The sequence below is a fragment of the Cyprinus carpio genome, chromosome B2, assembly GCF_018340385.1.
Source record: "Cyprinus carpio isolate SPL01 chromosome B2, ASM1834038v1, whole genome shotgun sequence".
Classification (NCBI taxonomy): Eukaryota; Metazoa; Chordata; class Actinopteri; order Cypriniformes; family Cyprinidae; genus Cyprinus; species Cyprinus carpio.
Window position 1 is genome coordinate 24,740,705 of NC_056598.1, and position 18,340 is coordinate 24,759,044.

An 18,340-nucleotide genomic window follows, 5' to 3' on the forward strand; every position below is an offset into this window, starting at 1 on the left:
TTAGCTATCTATTTGGGAGACATTCATATACATAAATTGTTTTTATACAGCTACTTCTAAATACCACAACCCTAACCCACACCCTAAAAGAACACTGTCTACATTTAAAATATATTTATTATTTATTTTTAATTATTTGGGAGACATTCATATACATTTTTTTTTTTTTTTTTAAATTATATTTTTTATTTGTTTTTGTTTTGTCAGGTTTAACTGGATAAATATTTTTGGTACACATACACAATTGTGCTTCTCAAAGTACAGGTCTGACCATGTAAGATTATATACATTTACAAAAATATTTTATTAAAATAGATGTCAGCATTCTGTACAGTGTTAAAGAAGGACAGGGCATACAATCTAATTTAGAGATTAATTGAAAACAAGTTATTTAAATATTAAACCAATTCCATTTTCTGCCAAGACTTCATAGAATAGAACATCATAGAAACAGAAATGTGATTGGTTGTAAGTGAAGATAAAGTAAAAATGACTAGCATAGTCTGAGAAAACAGAAGATACACACAAACACACCGGCATCCTAACAGATGAAATATGAGGAATTCTGTTCAGTTAATGCCACTTGTCTGATTTAGAGAATCTGCATTCTTATTACTCACGAAAGCCTCTTTTCTTTCACAGTTCTCTTCTACTATCATAAACAAATGAAATACAAGTTACTGAGATTTAAAATAATATACAATATTACATCAAAAGCAACATTTGTGACAGCCACCTATAGTATCATGTTCACAATTCATAATGTTACACCTTTTTCCTTTGTTCATGCAAAAGTCATGTACTGTTCACCAACATAACAAACAAACGAAGCATTAAAGCTCAAGAGTAATTTTCTTGCCTCTAGCTTCACCAAATGGATTTGAAAAAAAAATAAACATGTTCAAACAGGTTTCCAAAACACTCCATCCATCTTCCATTAACAAACAGATAGATCCGGCTCAGAATCACTCCACTGGTTGAGCAAATGTTGCTATGATGGGATGCTCAAACAAACAGAGCAATCAACTTACAAATGGTTAATTTATAGTTTGTCTCTGCATATTGAGCTGGTATAGTAAAATGTATTTTAACAAAATGACTCAATTTTACCAAGACATGAATCAATTGACATAGTTGTGCTTATAGTACAAATTGAATGAAAGTGCTAAATGAAAAAGCTGTAATAATAATAATAAAGAGAGTTAGGAGTAGTCTTAAAGGGACAGTTCACCCATAAAATTAACATTCTCATTATTTACTCACCCTCCTGTAATTCCAAACCTGTATGCGTTTCTTCTGCAGAAAACAAAAGAAGGTATTTTGAAGAACTGGTTTTGTCTGCATGATGTAAGACAGTAAGGCCCAAAACTGGATCCCACTGACTTGCATTGTATGGTCAAAAAAAAGAAATGAGACATTTTTAAAAATGTCATCTTTTGTGTACAACAGGAGAAAGAAATGCATACAGCATACAAACTGTTCATTTGTGGGTGAACTATCCATTTAAACACTTACGTCAACATTATGTAATCACCAACGTTGTGACATTTCTTGGTGACATTTTAGGTCACTGTTACATTCAGCCATGAGCTCAAATGACTACTAATGAACAACCTCAAACAGTTCAATCTAATGCATAATTTCACTTACATAAATCAAACAAAAAATCAGTGGAAAGTGTTGTGTTTTAACAATTAGGCATTTAACACTGCACACATAGCATTAACTAACCTTGTGACTTCTGGGGTACTACATTAAGTATTTTCTTTATTAAAAACAAATTATAAAATTCCTACTGAAATATACAAACTTGACTGAAATCTAATTTACATTAAGAGAAAAAGACCCAATTTAAATGCATAATGTAATATGTAGCTTTGTAGAGTCAGTCAGGTTTACTGAATAGATTGTCGCTGCTATTAATCCATCATTTTATGTTTCTTCAGATGGGTTTACAGTGTATTTTCTTTATATTTACTTTATATTTACTACTTTATTATAATTCTGTGCATACCAAAAATGACCAAAAATGCTGTTTATGTGTGCAGTGTGTAGCCAGTTAACAAGGCTGCTTATGCCATATCCTTTGCATGTTCTGATTTCAAACTAAATAGAAAATACATATTTTTACATACAAATCATTGAAGAGTTTTTTTCAAAACACAGAGAACAGCAATTGTATACGCCCATCTTAAAATGTATGTGTGTGTGTGTGTGAGAAGCATCCTCAAAGCAACATTAGCAACTTCTTATAAAAAAATTTGGCCAAACAAAAAAATGCTAAAATCCAGGCGATGCAACAGAAGAAGAAAAGAGACAGGTCTTCTCTTCTCTTGAATCACACAGTCCTTGCGCAGTGTTTGTGAGGGTTATTCTGGTTTGTGGCAGTAGATGTCTTTAAGAGCTTTGAGCTCCTCTATGAGAGTCTTGTTCTGGTTTTCCAGCACAGCGACACGATTCTCCAAGCACTTCACATATTCTTTCTTCTTTCTGCGACACTCGCGCGCTGCCTCCCTGCAACATGCAAGAAAAGGTCAGATGCGAACATGTACATCAGTGCATTAGTTGAAGCATGTGATTCAGGTGTGTGTGTACCTGTTCTTCATCAGGCGGACTTCTCTCTTGCGTGTGGCCTCCTCTGTGTTCTGCTGTGGGCTGTGCATGGCCCCCGGTGACGCTGCCATAACAACACCTGGTGGTAACCCTGATGATGGGGAGCGGATCTGATATGCTGGCATGTCTCCTGTGGCAGCTACATGCAGAAATATACACCAAAATGCTTTATATGACAGATAAATGAGTAACATTTTAATTAATCATCTGTTCATGTCTACATATTAACATTAAGGCATTAGAAATTAAAATGGACAGTAGTATTTTATAAATGAACACTACACAAAATGTAATAACTGCTGTAAAACAATGACAACCATGTTACCAATAAATGATGGTCAAAGGTGCATTTAATATTTGTCTCAAGACCAGTGTGTGTGTGTGTGTGTGTGTGTGTGTGTGTGTGTGCATCTCAAAAAATTTGAATATCGTGAAAAAGTTTTTTTTTTTTTACATTTCTAAAAGTGAAACTTTTATATATTCTTTATTACATGTAAAGTAAAACATTTAATTTTTTTTTCATGATTAGAGCTTACAGCTCATGAAAGTCAAAAATCTAGTATCTCAAAATATTAGAATATTTACATTTGAGTTTTATTAAATGACCATCCCTACAGTATAAATTCCGGGTTTCTCTTGTTCTTTGAAACCACAATAATGGGGAAGACTGCTGACTTGGCAATGGTCCAGAAGACAATCATTGACACCCTCCATAAAGAGGGTAAGTCACAGAAGCTCATTACTGAAAGGGGTGGCTGTTCACAGAGTGTTGTATCAAAGCATATTAAATGCACAGTTGACTGGAAGGAAGTTATTGGGTAGGAAAACGTGCACAAGCAACAGGGATGAGAAAACTGTCAAGCAAAGCCGATTCAAACACTTGGGAGGGCTTCACAAGGAGTGGACTGAAGCTGGAGTCAGTGCATCAAGAGTCACCACGCTCAGACATCTTCAGGAAAAGGGCTACCAAGCCACTTCTGTAACAGAAACAACGTCAGAAGCATCTTACCTGGGCTAAGGAGAGAAAGAACTGGACTGTTGCTCAGTGGTCCAAAGTCCTCTTTTCAGATAAAAGTAAATTTTGCATTTCATTTGAAAAACAAGGTCTAGAGTCTGGAGGAAGACTGGAGAGGCACAGAATCCAAGCTGCTTGAAGTCCAGTGTGAAGTTTCTGAAGTCAGTGATGATTTGGGGTGCTGTGACATCTGCTGGTGTTGGTCCATTGTGTTTTATCAAGTCCAAAGTCAATACAACCATCTACCAGGAGATTTTGGAGCACTTTATGCTTTAATCTCCTGACAAGCTTTATGGAGATGCTGATTTAATTTTCCAGCAGGACTTAGCACCTGCACTTCCAAGTGGTTTGCTGACCATGATATTACTGTGCTTGACTGGCCAGCTAACATCCCTGACCTGAACCCCATATGGAATCTATGGGATATTTTCAAGAGAAAGATGAGAAACAGTCAATCCAATAATACAGAGGAACTGAAGGCTCAATAGTGCCTCAGCAGCGCCACAGGCTGATCTCTTACATGCCACACCTCACTGGTGCTGGAATTTGTGCTTAAGGAGCCCATACCAAGTATTGAGTGCAGAAATTAACATACTTTAAAGAACTTGATTTTTGATTTTCATGAGCTGTAAGTTCTAATCATCAAAATTAAAACAAACAAAAACTTTTGAAATGTGTTACTTTGCATGTAATGAATCTATAATATATGAAAGTTTAACTTTTTGAAATAATAATAATAAAAAAAACTTTTTCACGACATTCTAATTTTTTGAGATGCACCTGTGTGTGTGTGTGTGTGTGTGTGTGTGTGTGTGTGTGTATATATATATATATATATATATATATATATATATATATATATATATATATATATATGATCCTGAACCACAAAAAAGAGTAATAAGGGTCAATTTTGTGAAATACATAATCTGAAAGCTGAATAAATAAGCTTTCCATTAAAGTACGGTACAATATTTGGCCGAGATACAACTATTTGAAAATCTGGAATCTGAGGGTGCAAAAAAATCTAATTATTGAGAAAATCGCCTTTAAAGTTGTCCAAATGAAGTCCTTAGCAATGCATATTACTAATCAAAAATTACGTTTTGATATATTTATGGTAGGAAATTTACAAAATATCTTAATGGAACATGATCTTTACTACATAATCTAATTATTTTTGGCATAAAAGAAAAATCAATCATTTTGACCCATACAATGTATTGTTGGCTATCGCTACAAATATACCCGTGCTACTTATTTTGTAGTCCAGGGTATTTTTAAAATAGGATATTAAAATTATCTTTATTTTTGCAATTCTCATTCTGGTGCATAATTCCATGTTAATTATAAGTGTATACGTCAATATAATTTAATCAATAACAACAATAATAATAATCACTATTATTATTACTTCCAAACATATGGAAGCAAACAGAGCTGTTATCTTGAGAAAACTGAATATAATAATAATAATAATAATAATAATTTGCAATTCTGGTATTACTTAATCTGCAATAGGATTAATTTGTAACTCTAAACTCTAAAAGAAAAATATATATCAGTGGTGATATTTTCTTGATCTAACCAGGGACCAGGCTTAAAAAAACAGATATAATTGGACTCATCAGTTTATGCAATAAATACAAAACAATAACAACAAGCAATTATAAAAGAGACTTCACATCCACCCACACACACAACTAAAAACAACTAATGCAACATTAAAAAAAAGAAAATTGAAGTACTGGTGCAGTACAAATAGTTTTAAAGCTTCTATCAGACAATGTTCCCAGCAGTAAACGTCCTTCAACAAACTGGATATGCTTTGACTTAACGTGTATGTATGTATGTGTGTGTGCATTTGTTATCAGACAATGTGACAAAATGCTGACGTCACTATGTGCGTCGTTGCCCAAACCCCCGCCCGACTCCCGCTCTCTCTCTCCGCCTCTCCCTCTCCCTCAGTCTCGGCTTCGGCCGGCTTCCAGGAAACAGACTGACGTCAAACAGAAAGCCCCTCCCTCCCTCCCCCTCATTTTCTCGCTGCTTTCTCTCTCTCTCTCTCTCTCTCTCTCTCTCTCTCTCTCTCTCTCTCTCTCGCTCTCAATGATTCATGTGTGTGAATAGACAGGCAGATTTTGCAGCCTGTTATCATAAAACACAAAATGTCAATGAGTGTGTTTATGACCGAGAATAAAGTTTGAACCACATAAAAGAAAAGAACCAAAAGAAACACAAAAACATGTGCCATTCTTCTTCTGTCTGTGGACTGATTTTCTCAGAATGTTTACAAACTTTTGCACATGATAAAATCTTCTTTTTGCTTTTTATCAGCAATAGTGATATATGCTAATATATTTATTATAGTCTATTATTATATTAACTAAATTAAATATTTTGAGATTGTTGACATTTTCTGCAACCTATGCTTGATTTAAAAAATACATAGCATTTTATAATTACTGTTGTGTTACTTTATAATGTTTGTAATATAACTATATTTATAATTATGCTTAATATTGTAGTTACATTATTATTATAATAACTTAATATTATATTAAATTCATATTACTATATGCATATTAACTGAGAGATTGCATAAAATATATGGGAAAACACCACAGAATGATTTAAAATTTAAAATGATTTAAAACAAAAAAGCAACTAAAAATCAACCAAATTTACCCATATTTACTTAAAAAAATAATAATAGAAAGAAATACTCCTTTTTATCTGTTGCTTATTTATCAAATGAAAAAATACAGAAACTTCAGGAATGCATTAGAATGTAACACATTAGCATCACACAAACACACACACTCTCTCTCTCTCACCTGACTCCGTCTCTTCCCCAGTCACTGCCATCTCTATGCTGTAGTAATCCAGTTGTGATTGTGTTTTGAGCGCTATCTTTAGTTTCCTCTGTATTTCCTCTTAAAGCTCTCTCTTCCTTTAAGCTGGTTCACTGAGTGTCTTTCTCCCTAATACACTCTTTCTGACTTAGTTTTTAAAGTGTGACACTTAGTGTTTTGCCTTTAACCCTCCCTCTCTCTCTCTCTCTCTCTCTCACTCTCGCTCTCTCTCTCTCTCTCTCTCTCTCTCAGTCAGATTACTATTAAGGGCATTGACATCACTATGACATCACAGCAGTCTCACAGGGAAATAACACACTGTCTCTGGAGAATGCCCTCCCCACACCCATGTGTGTGTGTGTGTGTGTGTGTGTGTGTGTGTGTAAGAGGACACTTGCTTGTAATTAAACATTCAGCTTAAATTCATGACCTGAGGAAAATTTAAACTGACTGAGAGAAGAGAAGAGAAGAGAAGAGAAGAGAAGAGAAGAGAAGAGAAGAGAAGAGAAGAGAAGAGAAGAGAAGAGAAGATAAGATAAGATAAGATAAGATAAGATAAGAGAAGAGAAGAGAAGAGAAGAGAAGAGAAGAGAAGAGAAGAGAAGAGAAGAGAAGGAGGAGGGAGAAGTTGTTGAGTGTGATGTATTTTTAGATCATGATGACGCAAAAGCATTTCAGCACAAACAAAAGGATACTGTGCCTATTTCACCTCATAACATTAACACAGGCATTTGAAATGGCACACACACACACACACACACACACACACACACACACACACACACACACACACACACACACACACACACACACACTCATACGTCAGTCCTATAACATTGTTTACATAGATAAATTACTCCAAATTTATCTGTAAATCATATCTGTTTCAACAGGTCTGAAACAATCTGTTATGCTCAGTGCTGCAGTATCTTAACTATTCCATCTCTTTATTAATATTACAGTTTTAAACAATTTTCAATTCAAACACACACACACACACACAAACATTAGACCATACACCCTGGGAAATAGAATTCTCTATTTACTGCAAAAAAAAGGGGGTAGGGGGTGGTTCATAACTATATTGTTTTGTTTTACAGTAAAATAATGTAAACATGCATAAAATATTATACTCTATATTATTACATGTTATTAATTTATAAATGTAAAATATAATATAAATTTATACTTATATAAAACAAACAATATACTTAAAATAAATATTAAAACATAATAACAAATATTACACTTTGTTATTAAATATTATACAAAATAGGTACTACAAAGTACTATATTTATATAAAAACTATTTCTTACCTCACTAAATTTTGCATTTTTAGATTTTGCATTCTTCATATGCACCAGGGTATTGTGGTATATTTACTATTAAGGTATTTATTATTATTATAAGCTCTAAATTTTGCATTTTTAGATTTTGCATTCTTCATATGCACCAGGGTATTGTGGTATACAATAAATTATTATCTAATCTAACTATTAAGGTATTTATTATTATTATAAGCTAGTGAGTCAGCTGACTTGCTGGACCCTTATCTTTGCAAATCAAGAAGATTTTCAACTGTAGTTTGTCAACGTCACATCACAACAAATTTAACCAGTATTTTCTCAGTTCCTGCAAAGTCTGGAACTTCAGCACATAATAAAACAAGTCTTACAAGTTTATTTTTATCTAACAACAACCACAATGCAATGTGGGTTCAGTGTCCTTCCATGATCAGAGCCCAGTGTCAGCCAACACAGCTCATACACACATTTGTTTCTGTGTTTCTACGTCTGTGAAATTACAACATTTAGAAATGCCGAAAAATACATTTAACCTCTTCCTGCCTGCCTTCAGAAACACAAGAAGAATTTTCTACTAGAAAAGTGTCTTACCCTGAACGAGCACCTGTCCAGCGGTGAGCAGTAGCTGTTGGCCGGGGTCTCCAGGCTGGGCACCGTACTGCAGGATAGTGGCCCCAGGCTGTGGTGTGCCGGAGCTGGGAAGAGTCAGAGCCTGGACCCCCTGCAGGGCCTCTCCTCCAGGGCCGGCCAGCTGTATCGCTCCACCCTGAGTGATTGCAACTGCACAGACACAAAACAATAAGACAGTTAGTCTTGAATCTGCGCAAACACCTGTTATAACACATGATGAAGGGTTGGGAAACATTTGTGCAATATGTAATGTATTGCTATTTCGTAAGAATGGGCCAGAGAACAACAAAACCCCTCATTTTAAGGGTAATTACTTGAGTTCATACTTCATGCCGCACAAAGACATAATAGTTTGTGAGTAATGAGCTCAGATGTACTGTATTGCCCTGAGCTGGTCTGGTAGATTGACGATGGTGCCGTCACTGTAGCAACGCTGGAGGTGACCGGGGCTTCTTCCTCCACCCTCTCCTCTTCCTCGATCTTAGGCACAGCAGGCGCATCTGATGACAACTCATTAAGAATTTTCCTGAGAATACACATGTAAATAAAAACATTAACCTTATCTGACTTAAAATATCAGAATCTGTCACTAAATTTCAAGAAATGCTGACACAAATATTATATGTGCCGTTGGTGTGGGTTTCTGGGTATTTTGTTGAATGATGTTAGGCCATGAGGTTGTGTTAACTAAAACTATTAAAAAATTAAAATTTTAAGTAAGTAAAACAAAGCTATACTGAAATAAAAAATATAAATATTACATGACAAATATAACTTTAAAAATGCAAACAAATTTTAGAAATGTTGTCAAGGCAACTAGATGAAATAAGTTACTAAAATTATACTAAAATTACTATGATAAAAATAAACATTTAAAATAAACATAAAATTAAAATGAAACCTAAAAACTAAAAAAAAGGTCATTCAAAACACTAATAAATACTATAATAGTTCATAACTAATGCTAAAAATGTTGCTCAAGAATTGATCTCACCTGTAAGATGGTCGTCTGGACAGAATCTCTCTTCTCTTCTGAGGATCTGATGTTGTTGTACCCGATCCACGAGTATCAACAGCTACCTGAAAACATCCAAACCCACATATATACATGTCTTAATGAGCCTTTAAAAGATTTAAAAAGCATTTGTGGAGGGGAAAAAGATCAGTGGATACTAGCTTTTTCTGCAAAGTTTCACTGTACAGGATATTCTTCGAAAACAAAGGATATTCTATACAGGACATTCTTTTAAATATATATAAATATATATTTTGTGAGGTATTGATGACAAAAAAAGTCATATAAGTTTAAAACAACATGAGGGTGCTTAAATATTGATATAACTTGAATTTTGGGGTGTACTATCCCTTTAAAAAGCACTGTTTACATTAAAAAAAAAGTTTTTCTCTTTAGATGACAATTGAGACCAGTGACCATGAGTCTTTTATCTCCTCCTGAGCAGATTTGTTTTGTCTGATGTGGGCTGTGTGTGTGTGTGTGTGTTTGTGTGTGTGGCCGGCCAGATCAGATGCATTGACTCTCACATTACTCAAATCTCATTACAGCATTGGTCAGTCTCTCCAGGTAAAAGGAACAGGTAAATGAATAACAGGATTTGTGCTTCAACGGCTTACAGATCAGCACACATTTCAGTTTTATAAGAGTGGACTTTATAAATGGTAGCTTTTACTAAGGTTTATATTTAGACTAGTCCTGTAAAAACACACAACATATATATATATATATATATATATATATATATATATATATATATATATATATATATATATATATATAAACCCTGCACGTGTGTACCTGCACATTTTGTATCTGAGGTGACTGGATAACAGAGGGCTGTGTGGTCTGAATGACTCCATGCACCTGCAGTGTCTGTCCATCAGGTAATGACACCACAGACACACCCTCATTCATCTGAGAGAGAGACAGAGACAGACACTCTTTAGCCCAGTGTTCTTATTGTTAACTAAATCTATTAAAAATTAATTTTATTAGAAGAAAATTTTCAATTTAAACAAACGTTATAAATCTTGCCTTGGCAACCAGAATTGTTATAGTTAATGAAAAATGAAATTAAAATTAAAACGGTTTAAAATAAATGTTAACTGAAATAAAATAAAACATAAAATAATTTTATTGCAGTTCACTGCCAAGGAAACATTCTAACTTGACAACAGGTTTACCTTGAGATACTATAGTAATTTTAAAAATTTATACAAAATAAACAACATAAATATATATACAAAATAGAATATATATACACAATAGAAAAATAGAAAAAAATAGCAAAAGCACACAAAAATTACTAAAATTCAAACTAAAATAAAATAAACATTATATTTTGTCATTATCATTACTATTAAATATAAATTATTATTAAACATAAAAATAAAAACTAATTCAAATTATTAATTAATACTTAAATGGTATAAAAATAATACTAAAACAACACTTATTGTTTAACAACATCCTTTGAAATGAAAAAAAAAAAAACACATTTTGCACAGTTTGGTTCAAACTCTTTTTAACATTTAATTTGTAAATATTGCAGTCTGAAACCACACATCAATTACAATGGTATTACCATGTTTTTTGGACAGAGTATCATAATAATACTATGTTTTTTTATGATAATACTATGTTATTACCATGTTATGGTAATTACCATGCATTACCATGTTAAGTAACCTGAAGATCCACATAAATCTGGTATATGAATACAATAATCAAACCATCTTGTGGCAATAATTGAAACCAAGCATCACCTTGGTACCTCCACACTTTTTTGCTAAGGACTGGAATTTGTAATAGTGTTTGTAAATAAGATTTTGAAACATTTTCCTGAGTTTATTCAAACATCAGTGCATCTGTGTTTCAGTGTGTGGCGTGATTTGTGCAACAGGTGTCATATCTGTGTAAGGCTTGTACCTGTGTGTGTAAGTGAGTCAGAGTCTTACTGTACCTCACTTGTTACTTTCTCAGTTGCACTGGCTTCCTCTATGGTTGCAGTTTCCATGGTGATCGGCCTAGCAGCCGAGCAAAGAGGAAAAGCACAGTCAGCGTTCTGTAGACTAACACTCACAAGATTTTAAACGGCCTACTGCATCCATCATTTTAACCCAATGTTTGCCAATCTAGTATTTCAAAATGTGATGCAAAAAACTGTTCTGCATTTGTGAAAATTGTGAGCAGTTGCTTATTTTGCACAGTGGGGTTTTTTATCTGCTGACAGTGTAAAATGGACGTTTACCCTCAGCTCATGTTATGAGATGAGATATCAGCTTTTCCTAATCTTATGAAAAATGAACAATGCATGACAAATGTATGGTAAAACAGAGGATCAAAGCTTTAATAGCATTTACTAATTGGGTTTGAGAAGGTAAGATAACTTACCTTAATATAGTATACAATTCTGTACTAAACTTAACTATTTTTACATGCATCAAACAAAAGAGTTGAGTGACTACAAAAAAAAAAATAAGAAAGAAAAATGTCAAATGGAATAGCCTATATATTATAATTCTGTTTATGATTAAAATTGCGCGCACACGAAACACTGAGCGAGCTGTAGCCTAACGGCCGCGTGCACTTCCTCATTCTGTCAAAAAGACTTCTCAGTTATTCGAGATAAGCAGACTCATACAATTTAGGAGGAAACATATTTTCCTCCATTGCTTTAGTCTATATAAACTGAGATTATATAGAACCATCTAGTGTTGAGTTAAGGGTGTTCGCTTAACTTCTGTTTCCTCGCTGGATTGACAGAACAAACGCGCGCAAACTTTGAACAGCTCGCGCTTATGTAACAGCAACGGTGGCACGAGGATATTACATACATGATTGCAACATTCATGGGTTTACAAATAAATACTGAACAGCAGTAAAGCAACGTGCAACAAAGTTTTATGTTCTTTAGGCAAGCTGTCTACTGTATTTATTTGCACAGTCCTTGACCAAGCTGCGTCATTCTCCACAACCTCAATGAATTTTTAATATCGCCAGCTCTACATTTAACTTGACCTTTTTGCTTTGTGACTCAGATTATATTTCAGAGTAACTCAGATTATTAATTTAAACACTAAGAATATGAAATCGGCGCTCTTTTCGTTATTCGCAGGTTTCTTTACTTGTCAACAGTAGTTTAGCGCTGGTTACACAAGAAACCGCGTCCTAGACAGCTTTGCCTCGCTGCACATATTATATTGAGAAATTAATTTAACAGCAGCTACATGTTCGTCTTCCTGCGCTCATCTCCAGATCCTCTCTTGCGGCAGATCGACATGCCAGCAATAACTTACCCGACTTTTACGTAGAGTCTCGTCACTCGTTACGGGTGCAGAGGAAGCCCGACTCGATGCACACGTAGAGCCCACGTCAGCTCTGATGATGCGCCTTGGAAATGTGGACTATGCAACCGGGGCCCCAACAACACACACACAAACACAGAGTGGGAGGAGCCGAGGGGCCGCTGTCACTCACCAAATTCCCTAAACGGTCCATTTGATCAGTGAATTGATTTCCGTAATATATTAATTCCTTTGAGGCTTCAATTTCATGATAATAGTTCATCGAATTTAATAGTAGAAATCGTTTCAGACTTATCAGACTTACCACAAAGATTTATAGAAACAACTTTATACTCTAAAAATAAATAATAATAACCCAACAAAATGTAAAATGCATCATGTTCCATTTATTAAAAATAAGCTTAAATTTAAATCAAATAGAAATACAGAAGTTTGATAATATAGCGCCATCTTGCGATAGAAGAATAGCATTGTTTCTCATTTGTCACAACTGTAATACAATGTGTAGATACATAGAGAGACAGACAGACAGAAAGATAAACAGACAGACAGACAGACAGATAGATAGATAAAAGATAGACAGACAGACAGACAGACAGACAGACAGACAGACAGTCAGACAGACAGACAGACAGACAGACAGATAGATAGATAGATAGACAGACAGACAGATAGATAGATAGATAGATAGATAGATGAATAGATGGACAGACAGATAGATAGATAGATAGATAGATAGATAGATAGATAGATAGATAGACAGAATGTTATGTGATCATTCAACTATTTGAGTTAAAGTTCAGACAGAGTTTTAGTTGTTTGTTGTTAGCAACTGGTACTTTGGGGTCACAATGTCACATGCCGTGCAAAGAACTCACAAGTCAGTGTTGATTGCATTTGTTGGAAACTATTTGCCAGATTTGTTACACTGGAAACCACACTAGCAACTCCTTAAGTGAGAAACAGTCACAGGAGGTGATTACTGACTTTGTCAGCAAAAAGCAGATGCTCATCCATAAATGATGAGTCACTGTAGACTCCACCACTGGGATTCAGCCCACTGTTTGGGCTGATGCATCAAACATGCTTATGAGAAGAAGAAAAATTGCTCTACCTTCAGCTTTGAAGAAAAAAAAAAAAGACTAAACTTTTGGCTCTAAACATGCAGACAGTGACTCACAGCACTGACCCTGTGTTTGAAGACTCACTAACGGTGGCATGAAAGTTGGTAGAAGAGTTCTCTACTTGAGTTTGAGTAATGGATCTCCAGCATCTGGTCATTGTTCCTTACGTAGATCAAAGCATACGTAATCCTACAGCTGTTCCGCTAAAGCTTCACTCAACTGGGTGTGTAGAACTAATCTTTATCAGGCCCTGGGTGTGTGTGCGCAGTTTCACTGCCCAATGCCACCTGCCCAATATTTCTATTTTAGTACAGCTCTGCCTTACAAGCAGAAAGTTAAATGTGACGCACAAAAACTCAGACATATACAGATAATTGTCCATATGTTTGGAAACCTATGCCAACATACTAAATCATTTACACACTGACCTATGAAGGACTATGAAAGACGCTTAAAAAACAGAATTATGGAATAATCTATCAATTTAATACTTCAAACATGAAAATTAAAATAGTTAAATAACTTTTTAAATGGAAAAAAATAACAGACATATTTTAATTGCTCTTAAAATTGAGTGCCAAGTTGATTGGTTGCCCCCACAAGTGAACTATCTAGTATCACTTGATTAACAATTAGATAAAGAAAAGCATCTGACAAAATGCAAATAATAATAATAATAATAATAATAATAAAGAAAGGAAGGAAGAAACCGGCAACTAGTTTTTAAATGCAATTTAAAATGTGCATTTAATGTATGTGTGTATATATTTATTTATTTTACAAGATTTTTATAACCTCATTGTTTTATTTAACTAAATTTAAAATAATTAATTTAAAGTTTTAAATATGTTTTAAATTGTATTTTTTTCTGCTGGCTTTAAATTTTATTTTTACATTTTAAATATGTATATTAATTTATACATTATTTCAATTTTTTTTGTTTATTATTAAACTGATATCTTATTTCCTCGATTTTATGTCACTTCTTTATTTTAATTAATTAATTAATTCATTCATTCATTCATTCGTTGTTTGATTGGTTGTTTCAGTTTTTCAAGGTCAAGTCTTAGTTAAGTCAAGGCAAGTCACAATATTAGGAGAACATACACTGCTGTTCAGACACACGGTTTTAATTTGGAGTCTAAGTCAGTTTTGTTACATGTGATTGAGATTCCATTTCTGCATCTCATAAATTTGATGAAACTTTACCCCTACTAACCAAACCCTCAATGTATCAGAATCAAAATCAGAAAAAGCTTTAGTGACAGGTATGTTTACACATATGAGGAATTTGTTTTGATGACAGAAGCTTCAGCAGTATAAACAAAATGACAGCGACAAGATAAGACACGGGTACACAAACTGATATATGTGAAGATATTTCAAACAAAGGAAATAAAAGTAAAACGTGAATTATTAACTTTTTAATTAATGTTAAATTAGTTTGAGAATCACACAAGTACAGCTAAACTTGTACACACGCACGCACACGCCTTGCGCCAGTGCCGTTTGCTCCTGCCAGAGGGCGCAAGAAGCCAGTTTTCGTTGCTCCTGAACCGACTGATCACGGCGCGGTTCCCGTACACAGATCCCAAACACTAAACAGGTGGTCATACACCGCCACACAGCGCCCGCCGCGATGAAACGGAACGGGTACCGATCGTAACATACACTGAGCCGCCAAGGTGCTGAACCAAAGATTATTAATGATCTGGAAACCAGAGCACGGGAGCCGTTGATCCCGAGTTTCCCTTGGATTCGGGAAGGTCTAAGGAGAGTTGGAGCTATGAAAGTGACGGTGTGTTTTGGAAGAACTCGGGTCGTGGTTCCGTGCGGAGATGGCAACATTAAAGTGCACTCGCTCGTCCAGCAGGCCGCGATGCGGTACAGGAGAGCGATCGCCAAGGTGAGATGCTGTTTCTCTGTATCATCTGACTGTGCGCTGGAAACATAGTTGCGCCGGTGAGGGCTGCAAATATGGCGGTGTCGAGACGGAGTAAGTGAGCGGGGGAAGGGATTGGGACAGTCCGGACACTTTGACTCCGGAAAAGAATGGCTTAATTCCCCACGAAATAAAGCCTTTTGTGTTTTTATCCTCATTTAGTGTGTTGGACCTTCCTCTTTGTTCTTAATGTTCATGGCAGACTGCTGGAAGCCAGTGAGAAATGAGGCAAACGAATTAATATAAGAGAGCGAAGTTTACTCCACGTTTAAAACGTTATTACTCCACTTTGGGACCCGTTAGAAATGACAGCATTTACTAGAGTGCAATATCACGTATATTGACTTTTTGTTTACATGGCAGGTTGCTGCAAATGAAGCATCCTTATGCTTTTTGTGCTGAAAATATCTTGAACTTTTCTTATGTGTACGCGAGTCCTGCGCTTTGTTTGAGTGAGCTGATGAGAGCTGCTGCTAGGCTAACAGTGATAATTGATATGTCCTCTATTCGTTTGGCACATTTAAACCATGCATTTTCTACACTTCTGTAGAACGACGTGACAAAACCGGAACGCTCTCTTTCCGAAGTCAACAAAGCTGTCCGTTTAGCGCGAGAGCTCACTGTCCGCGCGCATAGTTCCGGGCGTTCAGCTTCGTCGCGTCGCTAGCAGGGTCTATATGGGGCTCTAGAAGTGCGCTTGCTACTTTTTTGCTAATTTAAAAAAGTTTTACTCATAAAAAAAATTAAGGACTTAAAGAAATATCAATTCAACACTCTAGAAATGTCAGTCTTTTAGAAAACGCTGTTTTATTTTCTACATACAGCGGGTCGACTTTTCATGGGCGCTGCCATGCAAGTTAAGCGCAAACTCCGCCCCACTGCCTATTCTAGATATTTCATTGGTTTTAGCATTGTTAAAGGCATACACAACTTTAAAACAAATATTAATGCCTACCTTAAACCATAACATTAGTATAGGATTGGTAGCATAGATCGCTTTAAGGGCCGTTCATTCTTTAACCATTGTTTTAAAATCATTCTAAATCTGTGAGATTATGGAAATCACAGCTATAACGATAACAACACAGAGGAATGATATCGTAGGAATCACTCTCAGAATGTTTTTATTTCCCGGCTGAAAAACATTGACAGCCAATCAGAATCCAAATTTAAAGAGCTAAAGCAAACAGAACAAAATTGTACACTGAGTTATTGTAATAGTTAATGTTCTTTTTGTGAATAGGCCTTTATCGTTTTTCTGAACTAAATCTAAGATGATGGGTAATTTATGAATCGTTCATTCGTGTTATGTGACAAATGAACGGATAGCCTCAGGTGAACTAATTGTTTGTGTTTCTCCTGATTTACGTTTTGCTAGTTTATAGTTTCTTAATTTGGAATAGGATCAAATGAAACATTTGAATGTGTGCAGGGAGTTTAGTCATTGAAAATATTTTTACTTTTTAACACCCTGCCTAAATCGCTTCTAAATGGTTTGAATTATGATTAATTTATTTTGAACTTGAGAGTCTCTTCTGATCTTCCCTCCACAAATCCATGAAGTCTGAACTTTTGTTGACAGGTTATATTATATTAACAATAATAATACTTTTACAAAGCAAAAATGGATACACAGGTTTGATAAACGGGTTGGTTCATGTTCTGAACATAAACCTGTCCAAACTGTGTCCCAGCATGAATCACCAACTCTCAAAAAATAATTGCGATTGCATCCAGTGATGTCCGTAGATATATGTAGTATGAGATGAAAAACAAATGTAGATGTTAATTCGGTTGTTAAGTGATGACGTAAGAAGTGCTGTCTCCGGGTCCAAGCCTCAACTGGCTTCACTTGAGAATACGACCTCAGCAGCCGTTTATGAGCACTGTTTATTCATATTAATCATTTAAGCTAAACGCTTTCAAACTTACGGTGTACACTACAGTCTCCGTGCTCACAGCGTCCCACACAAATAATTTATTTATTTATTTATTTATATTTATGTTTTCATTGTCTGGCTATCTGGGACTTCGGTATGGAGTTAAAAGGTTAGGATTAAAACTTTCTCGGTAGTATTATATCACATTGTGAGTTTATATTAGCACCTTTTGTTGTTTTCTCATGGTATCTGATAGAGCGTTTGGACACAGAAGCGGTGACACGTGACGTCAGACTTAACAAGCGAATAGCTTGGGCTTCTCTTTTGACCACCATTTGCACCAACAGATCTCCCAGAATACCTCAAAGTCTGGTTTGCACCAGAGAGAAATCAGCATTCAGGATCAGCACTCAGACTAATAGCGTTCAATATGCCGCTTTTACAGTTAAATGATCCGAGGCTCAGAGATTTTAGCTCGATATATGAGTTAAGAGAGCAGGGGTGAAGGAGACAAAAGCCAGTTTGTTCACATGAATAAATAATTTTCTCTTTTAGTAGCATATGAGCAGAATTGTTTATATGTGTTTTCAGTGCTGGCCACCTGTGAGCTTGTGTGTGTGTAGTCGATGATTTATTGTTAAATGAAAGTTGTT

At 35.2% G+C, this 18,340-nt stretch overlaps 2 protein-coding genes across 12 annotated transcripts in view; one reads left to right on the top strand and one right to left on the bottom strand.

Moving 5' to 3' along the window:
* Positions 1-285: 285 nt before the first annotated feature.
* On the bottom strand, positions 286-12,876 carry LOC109099160 (cAMP-responsive element modulator-like). Of its 6 annotated transcripts, none has more exons than XM_019112699.2 (8): positions 12,733-12,876; positions 11,397-11,460; positions 10,232-10,348; positions 9,413-9,498; positions 8,796-8,944; positions 8,380-8,568; positions 2,596-2,752; positions 286-2,514 (listed from the first exon to the last, which is right to left on the bottom strand). In XM_019112699.2, the coding sequence occupies exons 2-8, from the start codon at positions 11,448-11,450 to the stop codon at positions 2,370-2,372; spliced, it is 897 nt and encodes a 298-aa protein (XP_018968244.2). In that variant the 5' UTR covers positions 11,451-11,460; positions 12,733-12,876; the 3' UTR covers positions 286-2,369. The 6 variants fall into 6 exon arrangements, with proteins under 6 accessions (XP_018968244.2, XP_042574765.1, XP_042574766.1 ...); XM_042718831.1 differs by having other exon boundaries at positions 11,363-11,460; positions 12,733-12,750; XM_042718832.1 differs by lacking the exon at positions 10,232-10,348.
* A 2,524-nt stretch (positions 12,877-15,400) lies between these two features.
* Positions 15,401-18,340, top strand: part of pard3ab (par-3 family cell polarity regulator alpha, b) — a 76,155-nt gene continuing 73,215 nt past the window's right edge. For 3 of the 6 annotated variants that reach the window (XM_042718803.1, XM_042718806.1, XM_042718805.1), the window contains exon 1: positions 15,401-15,771. In XM_042718803.1, coding sequence (XP_042574737.1) covers positions 15,652-15,771 — 120 coding nt within the window. In that variant the 5' untranslated portion in view covers positions 15,401-15,651. The remainder of the gene's footprint in view (positions 15,772-18,340) is intronic. The other 3 variants (XM_042718804.1, XM_042718808.1, XM_042718807.1) reach the window with 1 other exon arrangement.